The 27635-nt window shown below is 44.2% G+C and overlaps 1 protein-coding gene across 3 annotated transcripts in view; it reads right to left on the bottom strand.

The window, feature by feature from the left end:
* Window positions 1-10358: 10358 nt before the first annotated feature.
* ATPAF1 (ATP synthase mitochondrial F1 complex assembly factor 1) overlaps window positions 10359-27635 on the bottom strand; it is a 31429-nt gene continuing 14152 nt past the window's right edge. For all 3 annotated transcript variants that reach the window (XM_068107669.2, XM_078785428.1, XM_068107678.2), the window contains 6 exons: window positions 24091-24153; window positions 22030-22080; window positions 20789-20836; window positions 20502-20597; window positions 14519-14626; window positions 10359-10746 (listed from right to left, as the gene is read on the bottom strand). In XM_068107669.2, the coding sequence (XP_067963770.1) occupies window positions 10495-10746; window positions 14519-14626; window positions 20502-20597; window positions 20789-20836; window positions 22030-22080; window positions 24091-24153 (618 nt within the window). In that variant the 3' untranslated portion in view covers window positions 10359-10494. The remainder of the gene's footprint in view (window positions 10747-14518; window positions 14627-20501; window positions 20598-20788; window positions 20837-22029; window positions 22081-24090; window positions 24154-27635) is intronic.

Genomic DNA, 27635 nt, shown 5'->3' with positions numbered 1-27635 from the left:
ATGCAGCCCCCCTCGCTCCACAGAATAAACAAGTGGTTGTGTCATTGTGTGGTTGAAGTCTCGTTACGTATGGAATGGTCACGTGGGTTGCATTCCCATTGTTATCTGGAGGAAGGACAAACCATGGACTGCTGTCTGGTGTCGAAGACCACGTGGTACAATTCAGAGACTTTTGGGTCAGAAGACTCAGCTGTCTAAGGACTCACCTAATTATAGTTATGGAAGCCCTGGGGGGCACCAGGTATGCTCCAGTTTATCCAATGTTGGTGATCGTGGCCACCACACCAGGTATGCTTCAGCTAATACAATGTTGGTGATGGTGGCCACCACACCAGGTATGCTCCAGCTTATACAATGTTGGTGATGGTGGCCACCACACCAGGTATGCCCCTTATCCAATGTTGGTGATGGTGGCCACCACACCAGGTATGCTCCAGCTTATACAATGTTGGTGATGGTGGCCACTACACCAGGTATGCCCCTTATCCAATGTTGGTGATGGTGGCCACCAAATAATGACACATTTACATCAACGATGGAAACGTTACACAGACACCAAAACAATCACATTGGCATACCTGCTGCCGATTAGCATACCTGATCAAGGTCTTGTTGTCTTCGTCCATTGTTCTACCTGTCTACCGACGGAGATCGACACCAGCCATCACCAACAAGGGATCTTCATAAACTGATACATTAAATAGGGATGTGGTGTTTGTTTTGGGTACCAGGTGGCAGGTACTGGCATTGGGTTCATTAATTTGACTGATTATATTTTAATTACCTCCACCTAAAGGTGGGCAGAGGTTTTCTTTTCACCCCTGTGTTTGTTTGTGAATAGGATATCTCAAAAAGTTATGGACGGATGCGGACGAAACTTGGTGGACAGGTAGGGAGTGTGACTATAACAAGCCGATGAGCTTTTGGTTCGACAACAAATTTGTATATTTGAGACTTTAAACATTTTACCTTTAAAACAATTTTAATGCGCACGGGCCACCTGAACTTTAGCCAATCGTGCGAACAATTATGCAGATCCAATGATGTAAAAAAAAAAAAATCAAAACAAATAAATAAACAAGAAATTATATTAAAAATAAAAAAAACAAACATGAAGAGCCCAACCTTTGGACGGACATTACATGATGAGCAAAGCGATAGGTCAAGTCATTAATTAACCAGTTACACCAATTAATAGGTCATTGATTAGCCACGTCTGATTGCAAGCAACGTTTTACATCTTCCAACTGTATGTCATCAACTGGATGTCACCGAAACTCCAAAATTGACATTTACCAGTTGTTGGGCCTACTTAGAAGTTACAAACCCGGTTATACTTCTGGTTGCAACCCCAATAATGGCCCTAAGTGGCCACCCAAGGTCGGCAGATGAGCACGTACAACGTACAGCATGTACAAGCTCCGATAAACCCTGGGGCCGGTCCTGCCCGGGGGCCGGTAGTGTCCGCTAGTGAGATCAATGGAGTACCAAAGTTGTCTACGTTTTTCTACGGGGTCTAAATGTGATGATCTGTTACACAAATCACATAGACGCATGCAGACAAAGACATGAGATAAACCCAGATGTGAGTTCGGACAAAGTTTGGGGGGAGATGACCTAACCTCATGAAGCAATCTGGGTGCATGCAACGCCATCTTGCGGCGTCACTTTTTTTCATCCGCAATAAAATTTTCAATCAGCTTTCAATCAACCAATCAATTTTTCAATCAACCAATCAATTTTTCAATCAACCAATCAATTTTCAACCAATCCATTTTCCAATCAATTTATCAATCAACCAATCAATTTTCCAATCAATTTTCAACCAATCCATTTTCCAATCATTATCAATCAACCAATCAATTTTCCAATCAATTTTCAACCAATCCATTTTCCAATCAATTATCAATCAACCAATCTATTTTTCAATAAATTTTCAATCAACCAATCAATTTTTCAATCAATTTTCAACCAATCCATTTTCCAATCAATTATCAATCAACCAATCTATTTTTCAATCAATTTTCAACCAATCCATTTTCCAATCAATTATCAATCAACCAATCTATTTTTCAATACATTTACAATCAACCAATACATTTTTCAATCAACCAATCAATTTTTCAATCAACCAATCAATTTTCAACCAATCCATTTTCCAATCAATTTATCAATCAACCAATCAATTTTCCAATCAATTTTCAACCAATCCATTTTCCAATCAATTATCAATCAACCAATCAATTTTCCAATCAATTTTCAACCAATCCATTTTCCAATCAATTATCAATCAACCAATCTATTTTTCAATAAATTTTCAATCAACCAATCAATTTTTCAATCAATTTTCAACCAATCCATTTTCCAATCAATTATCAATCAACCAATCTATTTTTCAATCAATTTTCAACCAATCCATTTTCCAATCAATTATCAATCAACCAATCTATTTTTCAATACATTTACAATCAACCAATACATTTTTCAATCAACCAATCTATTTTTCAATCAACCAATCAATTTTTCAATCAAGTCGCAAGAGTCGACTAACAGGGTTGGTGGCAGGAAGGGCATCCGGCCGTAAAACATTGCTTCAAAAAGGGGACCATGGTGCCCGAAAAAGGCCAACCCCTGCTCTGCAGGGAAAAATGGCCTCTAAAGGTTGTTCTAAAGGTGGTTCAATCAAATTTTCAATCAATTTTCAATCCACCAATCAATTTTTCAATCGATTTTAAATCAACCAATCAAATTTTCAATCAACCAATCAATTTTTCAATCAACCAATCAATTTTTCAATCAATTTTCAATCAACCAATCAATTTTTCAATCAACCAATCAATTTTTCAATCAATTTTCAATCAACCAATCAATTTTTCAATCAACCAATCAATTTTTCAATCAATTTTCAATCAACCAATCAATTTTTCAATCAACCAATCAATTTTTCAATCAATTTTCAATCAACCAATCAATTTTTCAATCAACCAATCAATTTTTTCAATCAATTTTCAATCAACCAATCAATTTTTCAATCAATTTTCAATCAACCAATCAATTTTTCAATCAACCAATCAATTTTTCAATCAATTTTCAATCAACCAATCAATTTTTCAATCAACCAATTAATTTTTCAAACAACCAATCAATTTTCAATCAACCAATCAATTTTTCAATCAACCAATCAATTTCTCAATCAATTTTCAATCAACCAATCAATTTTCCAATCGATTTTCAATCAACCAATCAATTTTTCAATCAATTTTCAATCAACCAATCAATTTTTCAATCAACCAATCAATTTTCAATCAACCAATCAATATTTCAATCAACCAATCAATTTTTCAATCAATTTTCAATCAACCAATCAATTTTCCAATCGATTTTCAATCAACCAATCAATTTTCCAATCGATTTTCAATCAACCAATCAATTTTCCTCATCTGCAATTACGGACAATTACCACCCAACCACTCTTTCTCGTCACCGACCGTGAGATGCCAACCCATGAGGTACGTACATGCGCTATCCCCTGAATGACCATGAAGCGAGGAAGCCCCGCACACCATTTTTTAAGTCTTTAGTACAACTCGGCCAGGGTCAGAATCACGATCGCTCGGCCTGGAGCACACAATCTAACCATAAGCCCACAGATTCGGATAGACTCGTCTGTTTTGGAAAAAAAAAAACAGGAAATTTTGTTCCTTTCTTAACTTCAGGATGGTGGATGACACAAGAGGGCGGTGCGCCACCTGCAGTTTTTGCAAAATCGTACAGTGTCTCTTATTCTTCCAATCCAAATAAATACTGATTATTGTGCAAAGCTTTTTTTTTTTTTTTTGTATACAGAATCGAGGCTCGTGAAAGAGCTACCATTTATCACAAAAAGAAATCAAAGAGACAAACAAAGTATATAAAAAGGGGAGCGGTAGACAAGATGGGGAGAGAAGGGGAAGCACATAAACACAACAAGTTTGAGCTTCTTTTGCAAATAATACAAAAATGCAAACAATGCAATAATCCACCAGGCTGCGGATGAAGGCCTCGTCGGTGGATTGGAGTTCAGGTGTGTCAAGGAAGGACTTTGTTTGTTTGTTTTTTAAAATATTTCAACGTTCAAAAGTCTAAACTTATAACATGACAACAGGATAATGTCATAATGGCACGACAGGAACTCTAACCCAGGACACTAACATCTTAAGCCAGCCACCGTGACCGGTATGCAGCGATACAGTAAACACGTGATACAACTCGAGTTCATAGAACACCTTACCCCACACAGTCTTGAGAAAAAGGACATGGCAAGGGTCGTTTTAAAGTCTTGCTTTGCGTTTCCGAGCACGATCGACATTTCCTACTACTCGCAATTTTGTCTGCATCTCGATATTCCCCAACGCTGAGTGTGAGCGGCAAATTTGATTACTCGTGATGGCGTAAAATTATATCATGTTACATAAATCACTTATCGCCCGATCTCTCCATGGTGAAGAATCGCTTAAAAAACAAAAAAAATTCTCGTATCCGAATCCATATTCAGATCTTCACCAAAATCGGATCGATGAGTCTTTGTGACACACACAACCTCTCCAACCAAGTTTCGTCCAAATCCGTCCATAACTTTTTTAAATATCATGTTATACAGTGCATTCAGAAAGTATTCAGACCCCTTCACTTTTTTCACGTTTTGTTATGTTGCAGCCTTATGCTGAAATCGTTTAAATTCATTTTTTCCCCCATCAATCTTCACTCAATACCCAATAATGACAAAGAGAAAACAGGATTTTAGAAAGTTTTGAAAATTTATTAAAAATAAAAAACTGAAATATCACATTGACATAAGTATTCATACCCTTAAATGGAAGAAGTTTGGAACAACCAGGACTCTTCCTAGAGCTGACCGCCCGGAAGCCTCTCCTCAGTGAAAGACACATGAAAGCTCGCTTGGAGTTTGCAAAAAAGCACCTAAAGGACTCTCAGACTGTGAGAAACAAGATGCTGTGGTCTGATGAAACCAATATTGAACTGTTTGGCTTCCGTCTGGCCACTCTGCCAAAAAGCCCAGATCGGTGGAGTGTTGCAGTGATGGTTGTCCTTCTGGAAGTTTCTCCCATCTCCACACAGGATCTCTGGAGATCAGCCAGTGACCATCGGGTTCTTGGTCACCTCTCTTACCAAGGCCCTTCTCCCCCGATTGCTCAGTTTGGCCGGGCGGCCAGCTCTAGGAAGAATCCTGGTTGTTCCAAACTTCTTCCATTTAAGAATTATAGAGGCCACTGTGCTCTTGGGAACCTTCAATGCAGCAGAGATTTTTTTTGTAGGCTTCCCCAGATCTGTGCCTCGACACATTCCTGTCTCTGAGCTCTGCAGGCAGTTCCTTCGACCTCATGGCTTGGTTTTTGCTCTGATATGCATTGTCAGCTGTGAGACCTTATATAGACAGGTGTGTGCCTTTCCAAATCATGTCCAATCAATTGAATTTACCACAGGTGGACTCCAATCAAGGTGTAGCAACATCTCAAAGATGATCAAGAGAAATGGGAGGCACCTGAGCTAAATTTCAAGTGTCATAGCAAAGGGTATGAATACTGTTATGTCGGTAGGGTAGAGCAATATCTAGTCAGGTAGATCTGAATAGGTAACATGCTTCGTCTGTCGCGATGGGGAATCTGCCCTGTAATAAGTTCCATGTGTAGTCCGGTTTGTCAGGTAAGAGTATACCTGTGAACATACCAGGATGTTCGAGTGTTAGATAGTTAGGGATTAAAGATAACAGCCCTTGTGCATCACACCTGGTAATCAAACCTTTGTCCCTTATGGCAACGCACACCTGTAGATACTTAGATAGGCCCTTCATTGCACACAGTAATTAAATTCCCTTCACTGACAATGACTTTGGTAGAAAACGGACAGGAAACCAGACCAGGACACCGCCGATGATGGCTGCCGCCAGTCACATCACAAACTTGCATAGCAACATGCCCAGGAGGCCTGTGATTGGTCAGCGCGGTAGGCGCGAACCTCCAGCCAACCAGTGCGGGAGGCGCGAAGACGCAACTAGGAAGGAGGTTGTTCATTGGAGGGAAGTCGCTGGAAGGTTCGGTGGCTGGCGGGAAGCTACACGACGCTGATTGGGGAGCGTGCCAAGATTGACGTCACCGGGAAGGTTATAAAAGGGGGTGCTGCACGATATTTGCTTGGCTTGGCTTGGCTTGGAGCAGCAGCTCACTTGGACTTAAACTGGGACTTGCACTTGGCTCGGAGCAGCAGCTCACTTGGACCTGGACTTGGCTCTTAACGGTGCAGTCGCATTCCTCCCTGTGGCTTTCCTCGTCAAAACGCTGTTCTCTCTCCTGTCTCTCCTCTTTTGTGCTTGTAAGTGCTTTTAGGGCGTTGGACGCGTGGTGCTTGGAGCGGTGCTCGGTGCTTTGGAGTTTGGAGCGGGGCCGAACGGAGCCGTGTTTGGACGGCAGACAATACAAGACGACGGACATTTAAGACGCACCACATTCCACCACACGGCGATTCTTTTCCTTTCATCCATTCCTGTGTGCGTATTCGAAGTACGGTGTGTGGGATCCCAATGTAGGCCCATTATTTGATTACCGTCGCGTTTCATTTTCTCGGGTTCCGGAATAAACGTGTTTATTTTTGTACATTCTAATTCTGGGTCGAGTACATTAATTTCCCTGCAGCTGCCGTCGGTTCGCTGAAGGTAAGCGCTTTTGCCACAGCTTCCACTTCCCTTCTTCCTCCCGCGTTTTATAGCCGAATCCGTGTTTGGTCGTCGCCTCAAGTAAGTCCGTTCTGGTCCATCCGCGGTTCCTGGTCTTAACCGAAGGGTCCGCGCGACAATACTTATGTCAATGTGATATTTCAGTTTTTCATTTTTAATAAATTTGCAAAACTTTCTGAAATCCTGTTTTCTGTTTGTCATTATGGGGTACTAGCAGAAGTACCCGGCGTTGCCGGGCGGGGGAGGAGGGGGGAGAGGGAGGGGGAGGGGGGAAGGGGCGTGGAGGGGAGGAAAGGGGAGGGGGGAAGTGGAGGGGAGGGGGAGGAGGGGAGGGAAGGGGAGTGATGTATAGGGGGGGAGGTGGGAGGGAGGAGGAGGGGGGAGGTGGGAGGGAGGAGGAGGGGGGTAGGGGGAGGGGGAGGGGGAGGGGGGTAAGGGGAGTGGAGGGGAGGAAAGGGGAGGGGGGAAGTGGAGGGGAGGGGGAGGAGGGGAGGGAAGGGGGGTGAGGTATGGGGGGGGAGGAGGGGAGGTGGGAGGGAGGAGGAGGGGGGAGGTGGGAGGGAGGAGGAGCGGCGAGGATGGAACATCACGTGATCGCTCTGAGCGAATCAGCAAGCTGCTCTGGCACAGGCTGCGATTCAGTGTATAATGTTCCTCGCTGAAATGCGCTAAGTTAAATATGAATAAAAAATATGGATCTTGTCATCGGAGGTCATTTTTAGGTAGGCCATGTCCTTCCCAGGCCCAATGGCCATGTGTATGCCAAAAATAAAGTACGTGAACCTCTCCGTTTAGGAGTCTATAGGTAACACACACACACACACACAAACTGTGTTTTATTTATATAGATTGAGTGTAGATTGATGAGGGAAAAAATGAATTTAAACGATTTCAGCACAAGGCTGCAACATAACAAAATGTGAAAAAAGTGAAGGGGTCTGAATACTTTCTGAACGCACTGTATAATCGCCTTTCGCCCTATCTCCCAATGGTGAAGAATCACTTAAACATTCTAGTAGCCAAATCCGGATCCTCACCAAAATTTAATCGATTCGTCCTCGTCACATACACGACCTCTCCGCCAAATGTCGTCCGAATCTATCCACAACTTTTTGAGATATCTTGTTCACAAACAAACAGACAGACAGGGGTGGAAACATAACCTCCATCCACCATTGGTGGCGGAGGTAAAATAGGGGTTTTAAAATTGCAGACCTGTGGTTCCCAAACTTTTTCTCCACAACCCAAAATTCAACTCTTGACAAAAATGGTACCAGTACCTTTGATAAAAATTGTTGGAGCAAACACTTTCAACGTGAAAAAACCTCTTAAAAGCCAGAGGTTTGAGGGCGGGACGGGGGGTGGGGGTTCAAGTTTGGATCCAGACCCTGAGTTTGGGAACCCTTGCCGTAGAGAAAAAAAAATCGGAAGTTTACCGCCATCGATGCACCACCTTATTTAACACATTATGTAAGTTCTTCGTGCCTGTTGTTTGTGTCCATTATGACGTCCTTAAAACAGTACATTTCCTCTTTGGAATGTTTTTCAATTTTCTTTGACTGGCAGACAGATAGGCCAGAAAAAGTACCTTAACCCTCTCTGCACATGCACAATCGGGACGAGATTCCATACAATTTGCCAAATTCAGAGCCAAAGTGCAGCGAAACTGCAGGTTCGTACTCCGATTCATGTTCTACAGTGTTCAAAGTACAACATTCAATTGAAACCAAGTAGTTCCTCAACCACAGACAGACTGAACCAACTGGTTACCCACGCATTGTTCGTTGGTTAATCTGTGCATCATGTGATCTGTGAACTTTTCTCTATCTATCAATTCGATCTGTAAACTTCCTAACCAGGATTTCTCCCAATGGCAAAATCCTCCCATCTGGACTTGGTGATGACTAACTTTCCCGCAAATGTCTCCTGCTCTTCCTCTGCTCCAATTGGTACATCTGATCACATGCTTGTGAAAGTCAAAATCTTCCTGGCTATTCTTGCAGAGATGCCCTCAATGCCGGCGAGACTGGCACTTCACTCAAGCAGATTGGCAAGGACCACAAGCAGCCATTTTCTTCAAGACTGGTCCCCAAAATCGACTGCCTCTGATGTTAACTCAGCATGAGAATTATTCCCCAGAATCTTTCCTTCCTCCCTTCCGTGTAAGCACTACTTCATCAGGATGAATATTACTTTTTTCTCTCTCTTTCTGATTCATCCCATGAATGAATGATCGTTTTTAAGGCCATTTTCCCCGCTAGAGCGGGGGTTAGCCTTGCGGGCCCCATGACAATCATGGTTCCCTGTTTGAGGCAATGTTTTTATGACCGGATTCCCTTCCTGACGCCAACCCTTAGTCGCCTCTTACGATGCGCAGGGATACGGTGTACCTATTCTGAACCGGGGTACACACCGGGATCATTCATCCCAGCAAGCTGGTACTCAATTTGCCGACCTTGGAAGGATGACAGGCTGAGTCAACCCCCCTGGTGTTAATTCAGCGATCGACCGGGATTCGAACGCAGGATCATGGGATCCCAAGCCGGCACCCTAACCGCTAAGTCAACACCAGCCATCTGATTCATCCCATCTTGTTTTCAATTATCCTACCCTTCTTCTCGCCCATGGTACACTGAATCCTGTGGTGAGGCAGTTTCTCTGAAACAACTTGCCTTCTCTTCCAGGAAGGCAAATCTGACCAAAGGCAATCTTAGTGCATTCCAAAAATGTCCACAACAAGTATGTGTCCACTCTCAGGAGAGCTAGAAAACAACATCTGTCCAACCTCAAGAATGAACTTCCAAACTAGTCTCCCTCCTTCAAAACCTGGTGACACCTTGTTAAGTCTGTCTCTGTAGTATGCTCCCCTTCCATCTCTTCAAATGGCACCACAGCCGACTCCGGTCGTGTGAAGGCCGAATGCCTCAATTCTGTTTGTTTCTTGTCCCCATCCCCTCACTCTCTGTACCAATCCTTCCATGTCGTTTCCAACTGCTCCTGGACTGTGTTTTGCACCTGAGAAGGTGGAGAAGGTTCTTTCAACCCTCGACTGACTCTGCTATTGGACCGGACGGCATCAACTCACGTGTCCTAAAAATATGCTCTGCCGGGGCTAAGATTATACTACTCTTGCACCTTCTTGACATGTGGTGATCATAACGACCAAGTTTGGTGAATTTCTGAACAAACGTTTAGGTCACACACACACACACACACACCAAAAGGTGATGTTCTAAACTTTAGGAGATAGCGTGATGGACGGCCAGACAGAGAGACAGACGGAGCCAATTACAATGTCCCCCTGTTTTTTTTTTTTGTTTTTTTTTTCAAAAAGCCTGGGGATAAAAAGGAGAATGAGAAAGAACAAGGTGAAATTTCTGCTTTTTGGTTGCTTAGTTTCACATACGAGACACGACGCAGGTTTCTAGGTCTAAGAGAATTGAAGTGAAATGGAGTTGAACCCAATTGAAGAGGTATGACAGAACCAGTTTTAGCATTTTGGGAAATTCCAGTACCGTCACAGTTCCGAAAGCTTCTTCTTCCTCTTCTTCCTCGATGCTTCGCAACTTGTGGATTGCAGACGAATGTGTTTTTTGAAACCTTTTGAAGACGATTGCAAACAACTTCATTGAAATATAAAACAAATAAATAATTTTATTTATCATTCCATGACTGGGAATAAAATTGTAATCAATTATAATTTCAGGCATTCCGCACCGATAATGTTTTTTTGCAAACCAGGATGCAAGTTTATTTGGCCGCCGTCAGTCAAGTACTGTACCGGATACGGTTTGGCTGAAGGGGCCATTAAGGCCAAAGCAAAGGCCTCGTTCTTGGAGGGCTGCAATCACAGATTGGTGCTGAAATGTGCTCGGATTGAAGGTAAATTCTTGAACGAGGCTGAAAAGCCCGGAGGAGCTGGTCGCTTGGTTTGCATCACCTGCTTCCTGACCGGAATCATCTTCACCGTAAAACATCTGCACTTGATTGACCAAACACCGAGCTTCCATCAAGGTCTACAAGATAAATAGATGAGAGTGGAGGGAAAAGAAAACAAATCAAAAGGTGGATGGGTACATATGGAGAACAAGCGTTACGCCTAGGTCCCCCGTCCGGGAAGTGATGTGAGTTGACAAAGTGGAAGACGCAGAAAACATGCCATGATATGATATTTCGCTCACAAGGTTCCGACATACATGGAGGCGGCCATATTGGATTTTGACGTGGCGACCCAATTTTCAATAGCGTTATTCCTTGTGCCTAGATACACCCACACACCAGATTAGAAGTTGGTACTTCGCTTATTTTTCAAGATATTCAGCTCACAAGGTTCCGACATACATGGAGGCGGCCATCTTGGATTTTGACGTGGCGACCCAATTTTCAATAGGGTTCTTCCTTATGCCTAGATACACCCACACACCAGATTAGAAGTTGGTACTTCGCTTATTTTTCAAGATATTCCACTCACAATGTTCAGACATACATGGCATCAGACATACATGGCGGTGGCCATCTTGGATTTTGACGTGGGTTGCACCCACACACCAAATTCGAATGCGGTCCTTCGCTTACGCACGCACGCCCACACGGACGGATGGACGGACGGACACACGGACGGAGGGGAAAACCATAGTCCCCCTTTCGCTCCGCGGTGTGACAGGGGACAAAAAGTTAGCCTGGCTTTCTACATATTACATACAAAGGATGGGATGGGATTTTGTTTTGTTCATTTTAAGTTTGGTTGCCAAAAGGGAAACAGAGTGTATGTGATTGGGAAATACAGCGGCAACTCCATCTTCTTCAAATATTTGAAGAACAATAACTCTTACCTTTTGGTGCAAATCTAAACGCCTTTATCCGTGACATTGCAAAATGTGATGTTGGAATGATGAAATAACTTAATTCCACCATTACAATTAAAACTCCATACCTTTTTGCCTTCCCGTGTTTCCGTCAAGAGAAAACGTCAATTTCTCACCTTTAAGGAGACTTTCTCATTAGACTGTCCCCTGAGCAGCGGCAGATGGGGATTTGCAATCCCTTCTCTGTGTGTGTGTGTGTATGTGTGTATATGTATGTGTGTGTGTGTGTGTGTGTGTGTGTGTGTGTGTGTGTGTGTGTGTGCGTGTGTGTGTGTGTGTGTGTGTGTGTGTGTGTGTGTGTGCATATACTGTATATGTGTGTAAATGTGTGTATATGTGTGTATTTACAATTTGAGCTTTGTCTTCAAATTTTCAAAAGAAGCTTTATTATGACAACACGGAGAAGGCAAATTAATAATTTTCTCAAAAGGTCAAATGGCAGCGTCATATAAAATCATGAATTTTCATCCAATTGACCTGAAATTTAAATTTATCATTTGAATTTTGTCATCAAATTTTCAACAAAGCTTTATCATACTAAAATACGCCATTTGGTACGTCTGTCTGTCATGAATTTTTGACGCCAATACATTCTGTCATTACTTATCCAATCTCAACCAAACTTGACAGGATGACGAAGGGTTATATAATGGAGGTTGTAGCGCATTCATTTCCCCCCCTCCCCAAGGGGGTTTTCTCCAAGGAGCGGGTTTTCCCCACGATTGCCGTCAATGGGTTGCGTGTTGAGGTGTATATCAATGTTAAATTAGCTTTATCTTCATTAGCTTCAAATTAGCTTCATTTGGCCCCCTCCCCAAGGGGGTTTTCTCCCCCGAGCGGGTTTTCCCCACAATTGCCGTCAATGGGTTGCGTGTTGAGGTGTATATCAATGTTAAATTAGCTTTATCATGGCGTTTGTCCAAAAAAGAAGATTTATCGTGGCGTTTTTCCAAAGAAGTAGATTTATCGTAGCGTTTTTCCAAAGACGCTTTTAAAAACAAAATTAATAATAATCGCATAGTGTTAATGTTATTACAAAACAATATGAATACTAATAATGTCCCACTTCCACAAGGCGTTTTCCCTGCAGTGATATCGTGTATAAATAGCTTATAGTTATAATGGCGTTTCCGTGGGAGCAACGGCTTCCACAGGAAGTAAAAACATTATAAACCACAAACACATGCTTACCTTTTTAAACAGTCGCTAATGCTCTTTATAACACTAAATGAAGAAATTTGGAGGAATCCTGACATCTGTGAAGTAAGGTTTACTTGCTAAACTGAGCGAAGATCTACTGTACTCTATGTAACCCACAAATGTTGGGTTAATAACATGGCCTTTTCTGCCGCTACCGTGGCATTTTTCGTAGTGAACTTTTGAAACTCGCTTCTTCTGTTTAACACGAAACTGAAAGCGAGGAAGCCCGGGGTGTGCTCATTTACCCAGCAGCTAGCTAGTGCTTGCCAAGCCAGCCATTCCTTAACGGTTTTGAATGCAATGCTTGCTCAAATGGTTAAACCACTTGGCGATCTCTCCACAAGAAACTTGGTAAATGAACACACACCCAATGTTCTTGAGACCCGACCATAGATCGACTGTAATCTATATACCCAGAAGAGGAATGACCCTTCTTGCCGCTCCCGTAGTGTGTGGATGTACTAGTTATGAGAATACAGAGAAGGCAAATTAATAATTCTGTCAAAATATCAAAGGTCAGCATCACATAAAATCATCAATTTTCATCCAACTGACCTGAAATTTAAATTTAGCATTTAAGTTTTGTCATCAAATTTTCAATAACACTTTATTATGAGAATATGGAGAAGACAAATGAATACTTTGGTAAAAAGGTCAAACATCAGATCAGCATCACCTAAAATCAGTAATTTTCATCCAATTGACCTGAAATTCTAAGAATTTGCATATTGGGCCACTGAATTGGTTCACCAATCAAAACCTATTCGCTGATTGATTTTTGGATCAAAATGTCAAAGGTCAAGGTTGCGTAAAATCTCCAATTTTCACCCGGTTGACCTGAAATATTAATAATTTGCATATCGGGTCACTGACATGGTTCACTAATGAAAAGGTAGGAGTTGGCTTTTTTAGGTCAAAAGGTCAAAAGTCAAGGTTGCATAAAATTGTCAATTTTCGTCCAATTGAACTGAAATTTAAAAAAATTGCATATTGGGTCACAAAATTGGTTCACCAATCAAAAACTAGAAGCTAATTTTTTTTTAGATCGAAAGCTCAACACTCATGGCTGCATAAAATCATAAATTTTCATTTTGTATTTTTTTTTAAACTGTATTTGTTATTTTGAAGATACGGAAAAAGAAGAAGACGTCTCGATACAAACGGATGAGGACGGCCTTTGCATTTTCAGATGCTTTCTAGTTAAAATTTAAATCATAAGCATTTCTCCTTCCGATGTATCTAGTCTTCTGTCCGCCTTCCTCCTGACCAATTCAGCCATGTTCTTCCTCGATCAGAACTTCACACCAGATTACCCTCCCAATTCCAAGCTAAACTGAAAGTTCACCTCCATTGCTTCATCCCTCTATTCACTCTTTTGTGAAACAGATTCCCTGTGTCTGTTGTCCAGTGCCAAACCCTCCAGTCTTTCAACAGTTCTGCGCATTGTCATATCATGCTTTCTCCCCAATACACACCCCTGCTCTATTCTACTCAAGCCGACTGCCACCACACCCCTCCAACTCCACCACTCACTTGTCCACTCTAACACAATGTGTTTGTCTCTCTGCTCACTGTTTGACCATCTGTCAGTCTATGAACTTGCTTTTGTCTCTCTGTTGTTTGGCTCAGATTAAAACAACTCCAAACTATTGCAAAGGTCACAGCAACATCATGAGCATTTTAAATAACATTTTGGTCGAGGAGTGCAAAATTATGAAGTCACCATGAAATGAGGGTTGACATCTGCCGCCATGAGCACGATACGCTTTTCCTTCTGTAACTCATCAAAGTGCTGCAAGCTCAGTTGAGTCGGAGCATTCTCTCCCATTCTCTGCAAGCAGAAAAAACAAAAACAAAGATACATACAGGTGCACACAGGTGCACACAGGTACACACGGTCACACACAGGTACACACACATACAAACACCGTCAAACACGCACCCCTTCAAACAAGCACCCCGTCAAACATGCACCCCGTCGAACACGCACGCCGTCGAACACGCACGCCGTCGAACACGCACGCCGTCGAACACACACGCCGTCGAACACGCACGACGTCGAACACACACGCCGTCGAACACACACGACGTCGAACACGCACGACGTCGAACACACACGCCGTCGAACACACACGCCGTCGAACACACACGACGTCGAACACACACGACGTCGAACACACACGACGTCGAACACACACGCCGTCGAACACACACGACGTCGAACACACACGCCGTCGAACACACACGCCGTCGAACACACACGCCGTCGAACACACACGACGTCGAACACACAATGTCGTCGAACACACACGCCGTCGAACACACACGACGTCGAACACACAATGTCGAACACACACGCCGTCGAACACGCACGCCGTCGAACACGCACGACGTCGAACACGCACGACGTCGAACACACACGCCGTCGAACACACACGCCGTCGAACACACACGACGTCGAACACACACGACGTCGAACACACAATGTCGAACACACACGCCGTCGAACACACACGCCGTCGAACACACACGCCGTCGAACACACACGCCGTCGAACACACACGCCGTCGAACACACACGCCGTCGAACACACACGCCGTCGAACACACACGCCGTCGAACACACACGCCGTCGAACACACACGCCGTCGAACACACACGGCGTCGAACACACACGCCGTCGAACACACACGGCGTCGAACACACACGGCGTCGAACACACACGCCGTCGAACACACACGCCGTCGAACACACACGCCGTCGAACACACACGCCGTCGAACACACACGCCGTCGAACACACACGCCGTCGAACACACACGCCGTCGAACACACACGCCGTCGAACACACACGCCGTCGAACACACACGCCGTCGAACACACACGCCGTCGCACACACACGACGTCGCACACACACGACGTCGAACACACACGACGTCGAACACACACAACGTCGAACACACACGACGTCGAACACACACGACGTCGAACACACACGCCATCGAACACACAATGTCAAACACACAATGACGAACACACACGCCGTCGAACACACACGCCATCGAACACACGCCGTCGAACACACACGCCGTCGAACACACACGCCGCCGAACACACATACCCTCGAACACACACATGGGTGAACACACACGGCCGAACACACACACACACACACGGGCCATCACACAAACGGGCGAACACACACACACACACGGGCGAAGACACACACACGGGCGAACACACACACACATGGGCAAACACACACACACACACACGGGCAAACACAGACACACACACATGGGCAAACACACACACACACGGGCAAACACACACACACACACACACACACACACACACAGGCCATCACACACACACACACACGGGCGAACACACACACACACACACACGGGCGAAGACACACACACGGGCGAACACACACACACAGGCGAACACACACACACACGGGCGAAGACACACACACACGGGTGAACACACACACACACACACACACACGGGTGAACACACACAAATGGGCGAACACACACAAACACGGGTGAACATACACACACACACGGGCAAACACACACACACAGGCGAACACACACACACGGCCAAACACACACACACGGGCAAACACACACACACGGGCAAACACACACACACGGGCAAACACACACGGGCAAACACACACACACACGGGCGAACACACACACACGGGCGAACACACACACACGGGCGAACCCACACACACGGGCGAACACACACACAGGTGAGCACACACACACGGGCGAAGCACACACACGGGAGAAACACACACATGGGCGAAACACACCCACACACGGGCGAACACACACACACGGGCGAACACACACACACGGGCGAACACACACACATGGGAGAAATCACACACACACATGGGCGAACACACACACAGAGACAAACACACACACGGGCAAACACACACACACACGGGCAAACACACACACACATGGGCAAACACACACAAGGGCAAACACACACAAGGGCAAACACACACAAGGGCAAACACGCACACGCACACACACACACACGGGCAAGCACACACACACGGGCAAACACACACACACACACACACACACACACAAACACACACACAGGCAAACACACACACACAGGCAAACACACACACACACACACGGGCAAACACACACGGGAAAACACACACACACACACGGGCAAACACACACACACACACACACACTCACACACACGGGCCATCACACACACACACACGGGCGAACACACACACAAACGGGCGAACACACACAAACGGGCGAACACACACAAACGGGCGAACACACACACACGGGCGAACACACACACACGGGCGAACACACACACACGGGCGAACACACACACATGGGAGAAATCACACACACACGGGAGCAAACACACACACACACACACAGGCGAACACACACACATGGGCGAACACACACACACACGGGCGAACACACACACATGGGAGAAATCACACACACACGGGGGCAAACACACACACACACACACACACACACACACACACACACACACACACACACAACAACAACAACAACAACAACAACATGCATTTTAAGGCCATTTTCCCTGCCAGAGCGGGGGTTAGCCTTGCGGTCCCCATGACAATCTTCTCCATTTTGCCCTATTTTCTGCATCTCTCCTTGTTAACCCCCTTGCCCGCATTTCTTCTTCCACCATCTTTAGCCAAGTCTTTCTCGGTCTTCCCCGTCCTCTACTTCCTTCTACATTCATTTCCATCACCCTTCTCAACCAGTCACTTTCATCCTTCCTCAACACATGACCAAACCATCTCAACCTGTTCCTCTTCATAGCATAAATCACAGGCTCTATTCCCATAATCTTTCGCAATTCATCATTTGTCTTCCTCTCTCTCAACGATACTCCACACATCCACCAAACCATTCGCATTTCCACCCTTTCCAGCCTTCGTTGCTGCTCTACGTTCATTACCCATGTCTCCCTCCCATAAATCATAACACTTCTCACACATGCAGCATACACCTTTCCCTTCAGCTTCAACGACACTCCCCTCCTCATCAGCACGCCACTCAGTTCCCGAAACCTCTTCCATGCACATCTCACTCGAGCAACCGTTGCCGAGTCTGATCCACCTTCTCCATAAAGCATGTTTCCGAGGTAGCAAAATGTTTTCACACCTTCCAGCTTCACGCTGTCTCCAAGATCCAACTCAACATTTCCTCCATCTGCAGCTCCCTCTGTGCACACCTTACATTTGAATGTCGCTGCCACACTGGTTAATGACCCTCTCAAACCACTACATTTTTGATGAACCCACTCAGCGCACATTGTACATTGAATGGAGTTCACTCCAACACCTTTCCTGCACACAGCACATGGCCACTTCCCAGTTATTTCCACCTCACCACATGCTTTACCACTTGCCATCACCTTCGTCTTTCCGATATTCACCTTCAGACCTTTTGTCTCCATACATTCCTTCCACTTGTTCATCTTTTCCTTCAGTCCATCCTTACTTTCTGCAATCAACACCAGATCATCTGCATACAACAACTCCCAGGGTAAACCCTCCTTTACATTCTGAGCCAGCACCTCCATCACAGATACAATTAGTAGTGGACTTAGTACCGACCGCTGATGCACTCCCACCTTCACCTCAAACTCACCACTGTTCCCGTCCTTCGTCCTTTCAGCTGTGCGCGCTCTTTCGTACATTGCCATCACTACTCTGATCAACCATTCCTCCACTCCTAACTTCCTCAATGCCCATGTCAATACTTCACGTGGAACCCTATCGAATGCTTTCTCCAGATCAACAAACCCAAGAAACAACTTCTTCCTCTTCTCCATGTACTTCTCCTGCAACTGCCTCACAATAAAGAGCACGTCTGTCGTTTCTCTTCCTGGCATAAATACAAACTGCATTTCATCGATTTTCACCTTCTTCCTTATCCTCCTCTCCAACACCCTTTCCAATACCTTCATTCCATGCTCCAATACCTTTATCGCTCGGTACGAGCCACACTCCAGAGGGTCACCTTTCCCTTTGTATAGAGGGACGAGGGTACTCAGTTCCCCATCCACTGGAATGCGGCCTTCTTTCACCACCAGATTACAGATCTCTGTCATTCTCTTCACACCCCAACTTCCTGCTGCCTTCAACATATCTCCCACAACTCCCGTCGGCCCTCCCGCTTTTCTACTCTTCATTGCTTTTATCGCTTCCTCAACTTCCTTCTCAGTTATCTTCTCTGCCGGTCCTAAAACTGGGTTACTCTCTATGTTGCCATCCCATTCATTCTCTGTATTCAACAGCATTTGCATATATCTTTTCCATCTTCCTTTAATTCCATCTGGGCCCACAACAATTTGTCCCACTTCATCTTTCAAGCAACTCAACCCCATCACATCACACCTCTCTTTCGTTATCTGCTTTGCAATCCTGAATACCGCTCTCTGACCCTCTTCCGAATGCAAGCGTTCTCCAAACATTTTCCTACATGCCTCCTGCACCTTTGCTACCTCTTTCTTTGCAGCCTTCTTGGCTGCCTTATAACTTTCATGCTCTGCTTTTTCTGCTCCCGTACCCTTCGCCTTCTGCCACTCCTTGAACTTCTTCCTCTTCTCGTCAATCCTCTTCCCAACTTCATCATCCCACCACCATGTTTCCGAGTGCCTCGGTGGTCCTTTAGTCCATCCACATACCTCACCAACGGCTCTGAACAGACTATCTTTCATTGACATCCAACCACTTTCAAGCTCAACCACATCATCCTCCACCATACTCAGCCTCTCTTTTAATGCCTCCCTCACTGTCACCTCTTTCAACCTCCACACCTTCATTCTCGGTTGGTACTTCACCCGCCGAGCTCTCCTCGCACCTTTCACCCTTACGTCACCAAGTGGTGCTGTGAAACAGCCTCCTCCCCCGGGATCACCTTTGTGTCCCGGAGGTGCCCCCTATCTCGCCTACGCACCATCAGGTAGTCAACGGTTGTCGTCGACCCACCTGACGTGTATGTAACAAGCTTATTATCCTCTTTCTGGAACTGAGTATTACAAATCAACAAATCAGCTCCATCAGCAAACTCCAAAATCCTTTCACCTTCTCCATTTCTCACACCATATCCATAACCCCCATGAACTCCCTCAAAACCGTCCATACTCCTTCCCACATGTCCATTTATGTCTCCTCCTACCACAACAACTTCCTCATCTTTCACGTTTTCCATCAGCTTCTCTATCGCACACCAGAACTTGTCCTTTTCTTCTTCGCTCTGACCAACCTGCAGAGCATATCTCGAGATGACGTTCATTTGCAGTGAACTTTTGATGCCTTGATGGGCGAACACACGCACATGGGAGAAATCACACACATGCACATGGGAGAAATCACACACACACACGGGCAAACATACACACACGGGCAAACACACACATGGGCAAACACACACACACACACAGGCAAACACACACACAGGCAAACACACACACACACACACACGGGGGCAAACACACACACACACACACACACACACACACACACACGGGCAAACACACACACACACGGGGAAACACACACACACACACGGGCAAACACACACACGGGCGAACACACATTGCTTCTAATTCCCCACCTTGCCACCCCTGTTGCTGCATTTGCACTCACTTGAACATTGATGAGTGATGTGAAGTGCACCTGAAGATCATCCCATTGTCCCACGAAAAACTCATAACCATCAGAACGAGGCAAGACATAAGCAAACTGAGGATGGTGGAGTGGGGTGAGGGGAGAATGCAATACATATCGTCACATCAATATTGATCGACAATATGTGCCAACAAGATACATCCACAAACCTAACCTGTGTCTACTTGGTTGTAGAACCCGCATATGAATACAAAGAGGACAGTGATGTTTGCGGATTGTTGGGTATGAAATGCAAGGGGACGTACCAAGGGACACTGCCGGGCTCGGCCAAGCATCTTGGAGAAGGTGTTACCCTGCAAGAAGATGATCAACATTAGGTTGTTTGTCTGTCCTCCTGCAATTAAAAACAAGCAAAGCACCACAAACACCTGCACTCAAACAATTAATAAATTTCTAATTCGCAATTCCATAGGGAAACAAGGAGAAAAAAGTTAGAATGTCATAGCCACGTGGCTTTAGCAATTTGGCTGTACGGTGTTAAAGGCCATCATTCGGACATCTTTGCTCGGATTACAAAACAGAATCTTCTGCATATGTATACTCTCATGTATCGTCTTTGTGCCATGTTTGAACAAAATCGGTCCATGCATGCTCAACAATGGTTGGGGACACAGTTAAATAACAAAATGGCCGCCAGTCGGACATCTTGGATCTGATCTCGAAAATAAATGACGTGCATATTCATTATCTCTATGCCAAGTTTTAACAAGATCAGTAAATGCATTTCTGAGAAATGGTCAAGGACGTGCTCAACATCTGGTTTTTGTTACAACTAAAATGGCCGCCAATCGGCCATCTTTGATCGCATCGTGAAACAGAATGATGTGCATATGTATAGCATCATGTATTGTCTTTATGCCAAGTATGAACAAAATCAGTCCATACATGTCCGAGATATGGTCAGACACACGGATGGACGGGCAGATGAGGCAATATCAGACTATAGGGCCCGACACAAAAAAAAAATTTGGTCCAAAAGTCAAATCACCTCTCAATCGGTAGTAAAGAAAAACACAACTACAAATGCATTAAAAGCTGACTAGAAGGGAATATGTTGAGAATTCAGAAGGCTACAACATATTTTCAGGGGTCATCATCAAAGTTTCTGCAATGTCCCTCAAATTTTCTCTTCGTCAATTATTTTGCCATAAAGGCCGTTTGTCTCTTGCTCCTTAAACGCCACTTTTCTGGGTCTGTATTGTGCTGCAGTGACCTTACCGAACGAGGCCACCATGGGCCCTAGCTATCTATACCCGAGAACACCGGTGAATATTCCCTCGGTCATTGTCCAAAACGATCAAGGGTCAAAGCAATCCCATCCGACGACCATTTGGTGTCTGCATCTTACACCTCAGAAGATTCACAACTGATGATTTGCTAACTGTGTGTACAGTAAATACGGTTGCATAGTTTTATGAATATGTGACGAGAAGCAGCACATGGAAATTACTGCAGCCCTGTGAGCTGCAAGGTTGTGCAAACTTACCGGGACGACTCCAGACACCGATGGTCTTGAACTAAAATACTGGGTCCAGATCTGACGGTCAGGAGAGGATAAGATGTCATCAAAAGCAGATAATTTGGTTAGTAAAATTTGGCTTCAATAAATACTGGGTTAAATACATGCTTCAAATCCAAGACGGGACCCACGGTGGTGGTGGTGGAGGCCTGTGCTCCTGATAAGAGTATCATGGTGCTTACAAGCAATCATGAATGTTTGTGTGCCTAAGATCCCTTCCTGGACAGGTGACCGCTTTGTCGGAAGGTGCAAACGTTCTGCCGAGTAAGGATGGGAATTGACCCACACCAGTGAGGGCAATGCAGCAAGGATGAAGACACCCCGCCACCGAGCCACCCCGAATAAGCTCCAGCAGTGAACTACAATCCGAAAGGCCGAGGGGTGATGGAAACCGAAGAGATAAGGAAGTGGGCAAGTGTTCGGTGAAAGCTTTTTCATATTTGCAGGCAGCACCTTCCATCTGCGATGGACGGAGGTTATGTTTTCACCCCTGTGTTTGTTTGTGTACGGGACATCTCAAAAGGTTGTCGACAGATTTGGACGAAACTTGGTGGACAGATTCGGTGGGTGACAAGGAATAATCGATTCGATTTTGGTGAAGATCTGAATATGGATTCGGATATGAGAATTATTTAATTTTAAAGTGATTCTTCACCATTGAGAGATCGGGTGAAAAGCGAAACATAGCAGGATATTTTAAAAAGTTGTGCACGAGTTATGACAAAACTTGGTGGATGAGTCGGTTAGGTGACAAGAACCAGCTCATTAGGTTTTAGTTCAGGTCCGAATCCAGATCCGGCCTATCAGTGGGATACAAAACGTTACTGTTCAGCCTGGCGGAGGTGTGCGCTCCACCGAGTGCCCTTCTCGTTTGTAATTACGATTGGTGGCCTTACTTTTTCTCTTTAAACACAGTCTCTCCAGAGATATGACCCCGAGGGGTCAGCACTTCAGCCAGAATTATTTTAAACGTAACGTGTGTGTACTTTAGTCTTAACAACGTGTTTCTGCTTTAAATGTGTCGTCATTGAGCTTTAAAATGTAGAACCTGGCCCAGACAAATTCGCCAAATGGAAACGTCATGACAGTTGGAATCCAAGTTAGAGTCCCTACCTCAAGTCTGAGTTTTGGTCATATATTACTGATACAATGGATCATTCTCAGTACTGTAAAAGCATTAGTTTTATATTCACCTTGCTTAAATTATAAGTACTAGCAACGGTACCCGCCCTATGGGCGGGGCTTCAATTAGGAGGCCCAAATGAAAAGGCAAAATATCAGAAATTTAAGGCTTTTTTTATTTTAAACAATTTATATAAACATCCGTTAAATCATATCACACGCAAATCATCAAAATCTAAACAGTATTTGTAGAATTTCAATAAAAGCCAAATCACTGTTCATATCGGTAAATATTATTCCATCGTGTTTGGAAAAACTGGAAAATTTGGAAATTGGAAAAATTGGAAAATTGGAAAAACAATTTCGCCTATTTTACTCCAGGGGGTCCCTAGGATTACCCACCAAAAATTTCGTTGCGATCGGTTCAGCCGTTTTTGCGGTACCTGGGAACGGACGGACGGACAGACAGACAGACAGACAGACAGACAGACATTTAGTGAATTATTATAGTAAGATTGTGTGTTGAAGATTTTATATTTGGTCAACTAGTTTAGGCCCTTAATCGACCTTTCAGTGACTAGGGGCCTAAATAACAATCACATCAAACAAAACCACCAACAATCACGTGATATGGCACCCAAAATTATACCAAGCTGCAATTTGATTGGCTGATGAATCCCCAAGGCAAGTTTTACAAAGCCAAACAAAATACAGTACTCATTTAATTTGTACAAGGCCATACACAATAGGTGGTTGAAGAAACCAATGATCACTTAATACAAGTGATGCTGTATAGGACATATACAGTGCAGAAAGAAGCGGAGCATCAATAGTAACCAGGTTTACCACATTGTGTTAAGAAAATAAATAATTTCAGGCAGAGATTTAATGCGGCAAAATCCTCACCTTAGCAATTTCCTCTGGGTCCTTGCCTCGAACCAATTCCAGCTTCATGACGGAAGCAAGACTCTGATAAATGACATCACACTCATGAGGTTGTTGTACTTCAAAGCACACATCGTGACATTTTTGTTACACGCGTGTCCCAAAAGTTACCGGACTTTGTTGGTTTTGCGATCTTCATGGATACAACTTTTCTTAACATACTTCTTCTTCTTCTTCAATGTCTGCTTTGTAAATAATATAACAAATGAAAATAAACGTACTTTTTTGGGACACCTCGTATTTTGACACATTTAACATAACTTGAGGAAGATTAATGGCGGACCTTGTAAATAAACTGAAGGAGAAGATGAACAAGTGGAAGGAATGTATGGAGACAAAAGGTCTGAAAGTGAATATCGGAAAAACGAAGGTGATGGCAAGTGGTAAAGCATGTGGTGAGGTGGAAAGAACTGGGAAGTGGCCGTGTGCTGTGTGCAGGAAGGGTGTCGGAGTGAACTCCATTCAATGTACAATGTGCGCTGAGTGGGTTCATCAAAAATGTAGTGGTCTGAGAGGGTCATTAACCAGTGTGGCAGCTACATTCAAGTGTAAGGTGTGCACAGAGGGAGCTGCAGATGGAGGAAATGTTGAGTTGGATCTTGGAGACGGCGTGAAGCTGGAAGGTGTGAAAACATTTTGTTACCTAGGAGACATGCTGAATGGAGAAGGTGGATCAGACTCGGCAACGGTTGCTAGAGTGAGATGTGCATGGAAGAAGTTTCCGGAACTGAGTGGCATGCTGACTAGGAGGGGAGTGTTGTTGAAGCTGAAGGGAAAGGTGTGTGCTGCATGTGTGAGAAGTGTTATGATTTATGGGAGCGAGACACGGGTAATGAACGTAGAGCAGCAACGAAGGCTGGAAAGGGTGGAAATGGTGGAAAGGGTGGAAGGGAAAGGGTGGAAATCCCCCTCTCTTTTGTGTCCTTCCCCCTCTCTCCCCATCTTGTCTACCGCTCCCCTTGTTTTTTGTGTTTTGTGTGTCGGTTTGTCTTTTTGTGTGATTAATGTTAGCTCTTTCACGAGCCTCGATCTTGTATACAACAAAAAAAAAAAAAAAAAAAAAAAAAAATGTGAATGGTTCGGTGGATGTGCGGAGTATCGTTGAGAGAGAGGAAGACAAATGATGAATTGCGAAAGATGATGGGAATAGAGCCTGTGATGGATGCTGTGAAGAGAAACAGGTTGAGATGGTTTGGTCATGTGTTGAGGAAGGATGAAAGTGACTGGTTGAGAAGAGTAATGGAAATTAATGTAGAATGAAGTAGAGGACCGGGATAGGCTGGGCCAAATCGGAGGTGATTTTCCTAATTCAATGTAATTTACCTAAAAGTTGTGAGTGAGTATCAGGAACAAAATCATGAAAAAAAATTTCAAAAATATTGACGTTTTACGGTCAGACAGCCCGTTACCATAGCAACAGTTACAGACGACTCAAAAAATGCCTAAATTGACGATTTCTCAAGCTGTGTTTGACCCCCAGAGTTGATTCTGGTACCAAAAGATGCAGAATTGAAAGCCAAGGATGACTGGATAGCTTAACAATGTCTGTGACACAATTCAATACCACTTTTATCCAAAAAACTGATTTTTGTCTGAAATTTCAAGCATATTTATGGAAAAAAATTGAAAATTTTGCTTTTTAATCATAGGATAACCATTAATCAGATTAAATTTACTTTAAATTGTCTTTTACAACCTTGTATTGTCCAGTTTTTATAACTGTTATAACGTTGTTTAAATTTGGCCATCTTAATTTCAATTAAAAAAAGTTAACAAAAGCAGCTTACAATCATTAATTTTAATGCCTGCTTTCGGTTGTTACTGTAACCATTCATCAGGCAAGTATGCTGTTTTTGTTTACTTTTCTCATTCAAACATTATATTAATAATTGTTTTTTTTATTGCAGTGCATCACATAGGCAATTAGGCATGGATACAAAAGCCAAGACCGTGTTGTGGCTCTTCGAAAAGTGTCCCCCCATCCTCAATCTACCAGGAAACCAGGGATTCACTGGCCCTTATCCACCAACAGGGGAACTGGTTGTGCTCCAGTACCATGGGTATCACAGACATCTGCAGGAAATCAGCCACCTTCAGTCTAGCAAAAAGGATGCAGTCAAGCTTGTAGTGAAGGACTTGCAGGACCGTCGGCAGCTGGGAGATATCTACACACCCGAAGAGCTGGAAGACATAACCAGTCTCGCTGCATTCATGTCAGTCTTCTACACTAAAGCGTGGTTGACATGTACCAGTGCTGCAGATGCACCATCTAACGACCGGTACCCGATGAAGAACCTCCTCAAGGCTGAGGCCAGTATCGCAAAGAATCCAACAAAGTGGCCTGCCAAATTTCTGTCCTTTGTGACTGTGGCCCGAGAGAAGCTACAAAACCATTTGTGGTACCTCTCAGAGAGATTGGTCTCTTTGGCACTCTTCTCGGACAGAACGTCATCTGACAAGCAGACTATGAGAAGGACTATGCTCAGGTACCATGGGACTGCACATAACATGATACAGGAGATGCCAGCCTCACAGCAATTGGGGAGTAAAGCCCTCAAAGACTTTGTTGGTTACGACTCTTGGAGCATGTTTGAACTCTTGGGTATTAACTCCAGTTTTGTCAAGCTCCCCGTTGCACAGTGGCCCACCGCAGACAGCTATCGTCATGGCAAGGAAGTTGTGGCCAAACTCCCAGTTGTCAATGACGCAGCAGAGCGGACACTTGGACTCGCCACAGATTTGAACACTAACAAGGCCCCCACATCTGAGGCGCAGCTCCAGGCTCTATACAGGGTTGTGAAGGGCGTCAGGGAGAAGCTGCATGGACTGGCAACATCCACTGAGGTTGTGACTAAGAAGTCATTGGCCTCCATTGATTACAATTGGGACTAGGTTTTTTATTTTGTTATCAATGTTCAATGTCAGACCTTAAATTTGAGACAAAAAAGCTTAATCAATGACAAAAGTTAATTTAAAGTACATTTAATTTGACTATAGCTCTGATTAATGATTATCCTATGATTAAAAAGCAAAATTTTCTTTTTTTTTTTCAAACAAATGCCTTAAATTTGAGATGAAAATGCGTTTTTGGGATAAAAGTTGTATTGAATTGTGTCACAGACATTGTTAAACTATCCAATCATCCTTGGCTTTCAATTCTGAATCTTTTGGTACCAGAATCAACTCTGGGGGTCACACACAGCCTGAGAAATCATCGATTTTAAGAATTTTTTGAGTCGTCTGTAACGGTTGCTATGGTAACGGGCTGTTTTATCATAAGACGTCAATATTTTTGAAAAAACATTTCATGGTTTTGTTTCTGTTACCCAGCCACAACTTTTAGGTAAATTACAACCTTGTAGTATGAAAAATTGAGAATCACCCCTGATTTGGCCCAGCCTAACCGGGAAGACCGAGAAAGACTTGGCTAAAGGTGGTGGAAGAAGAAATGCGGGTAAGGTGGTTAACAAGGGGAGACGTAGAAAATAGGGCAAAATGGAGAAGAT

This window comes from Myxine glutinosa, chromosome 1 (assembly GCF_964187855.1).
Source record: "Myxine glutinosa chromosome 1, kmMyxGlut1.1, whole genome shotgun sequence".
Taxonomy (NCBI): domain Eukaryota; kingdom Metazoa; phylum Chordata; class Myxini; order Myxiniformes; family Myxinidae; genus Myxine; species Myxine glutinosa.
Note: the sequence above shows the minus strand (reverse complement) of the source record. Positions and strands in the feature narration are given on the sequence as shown.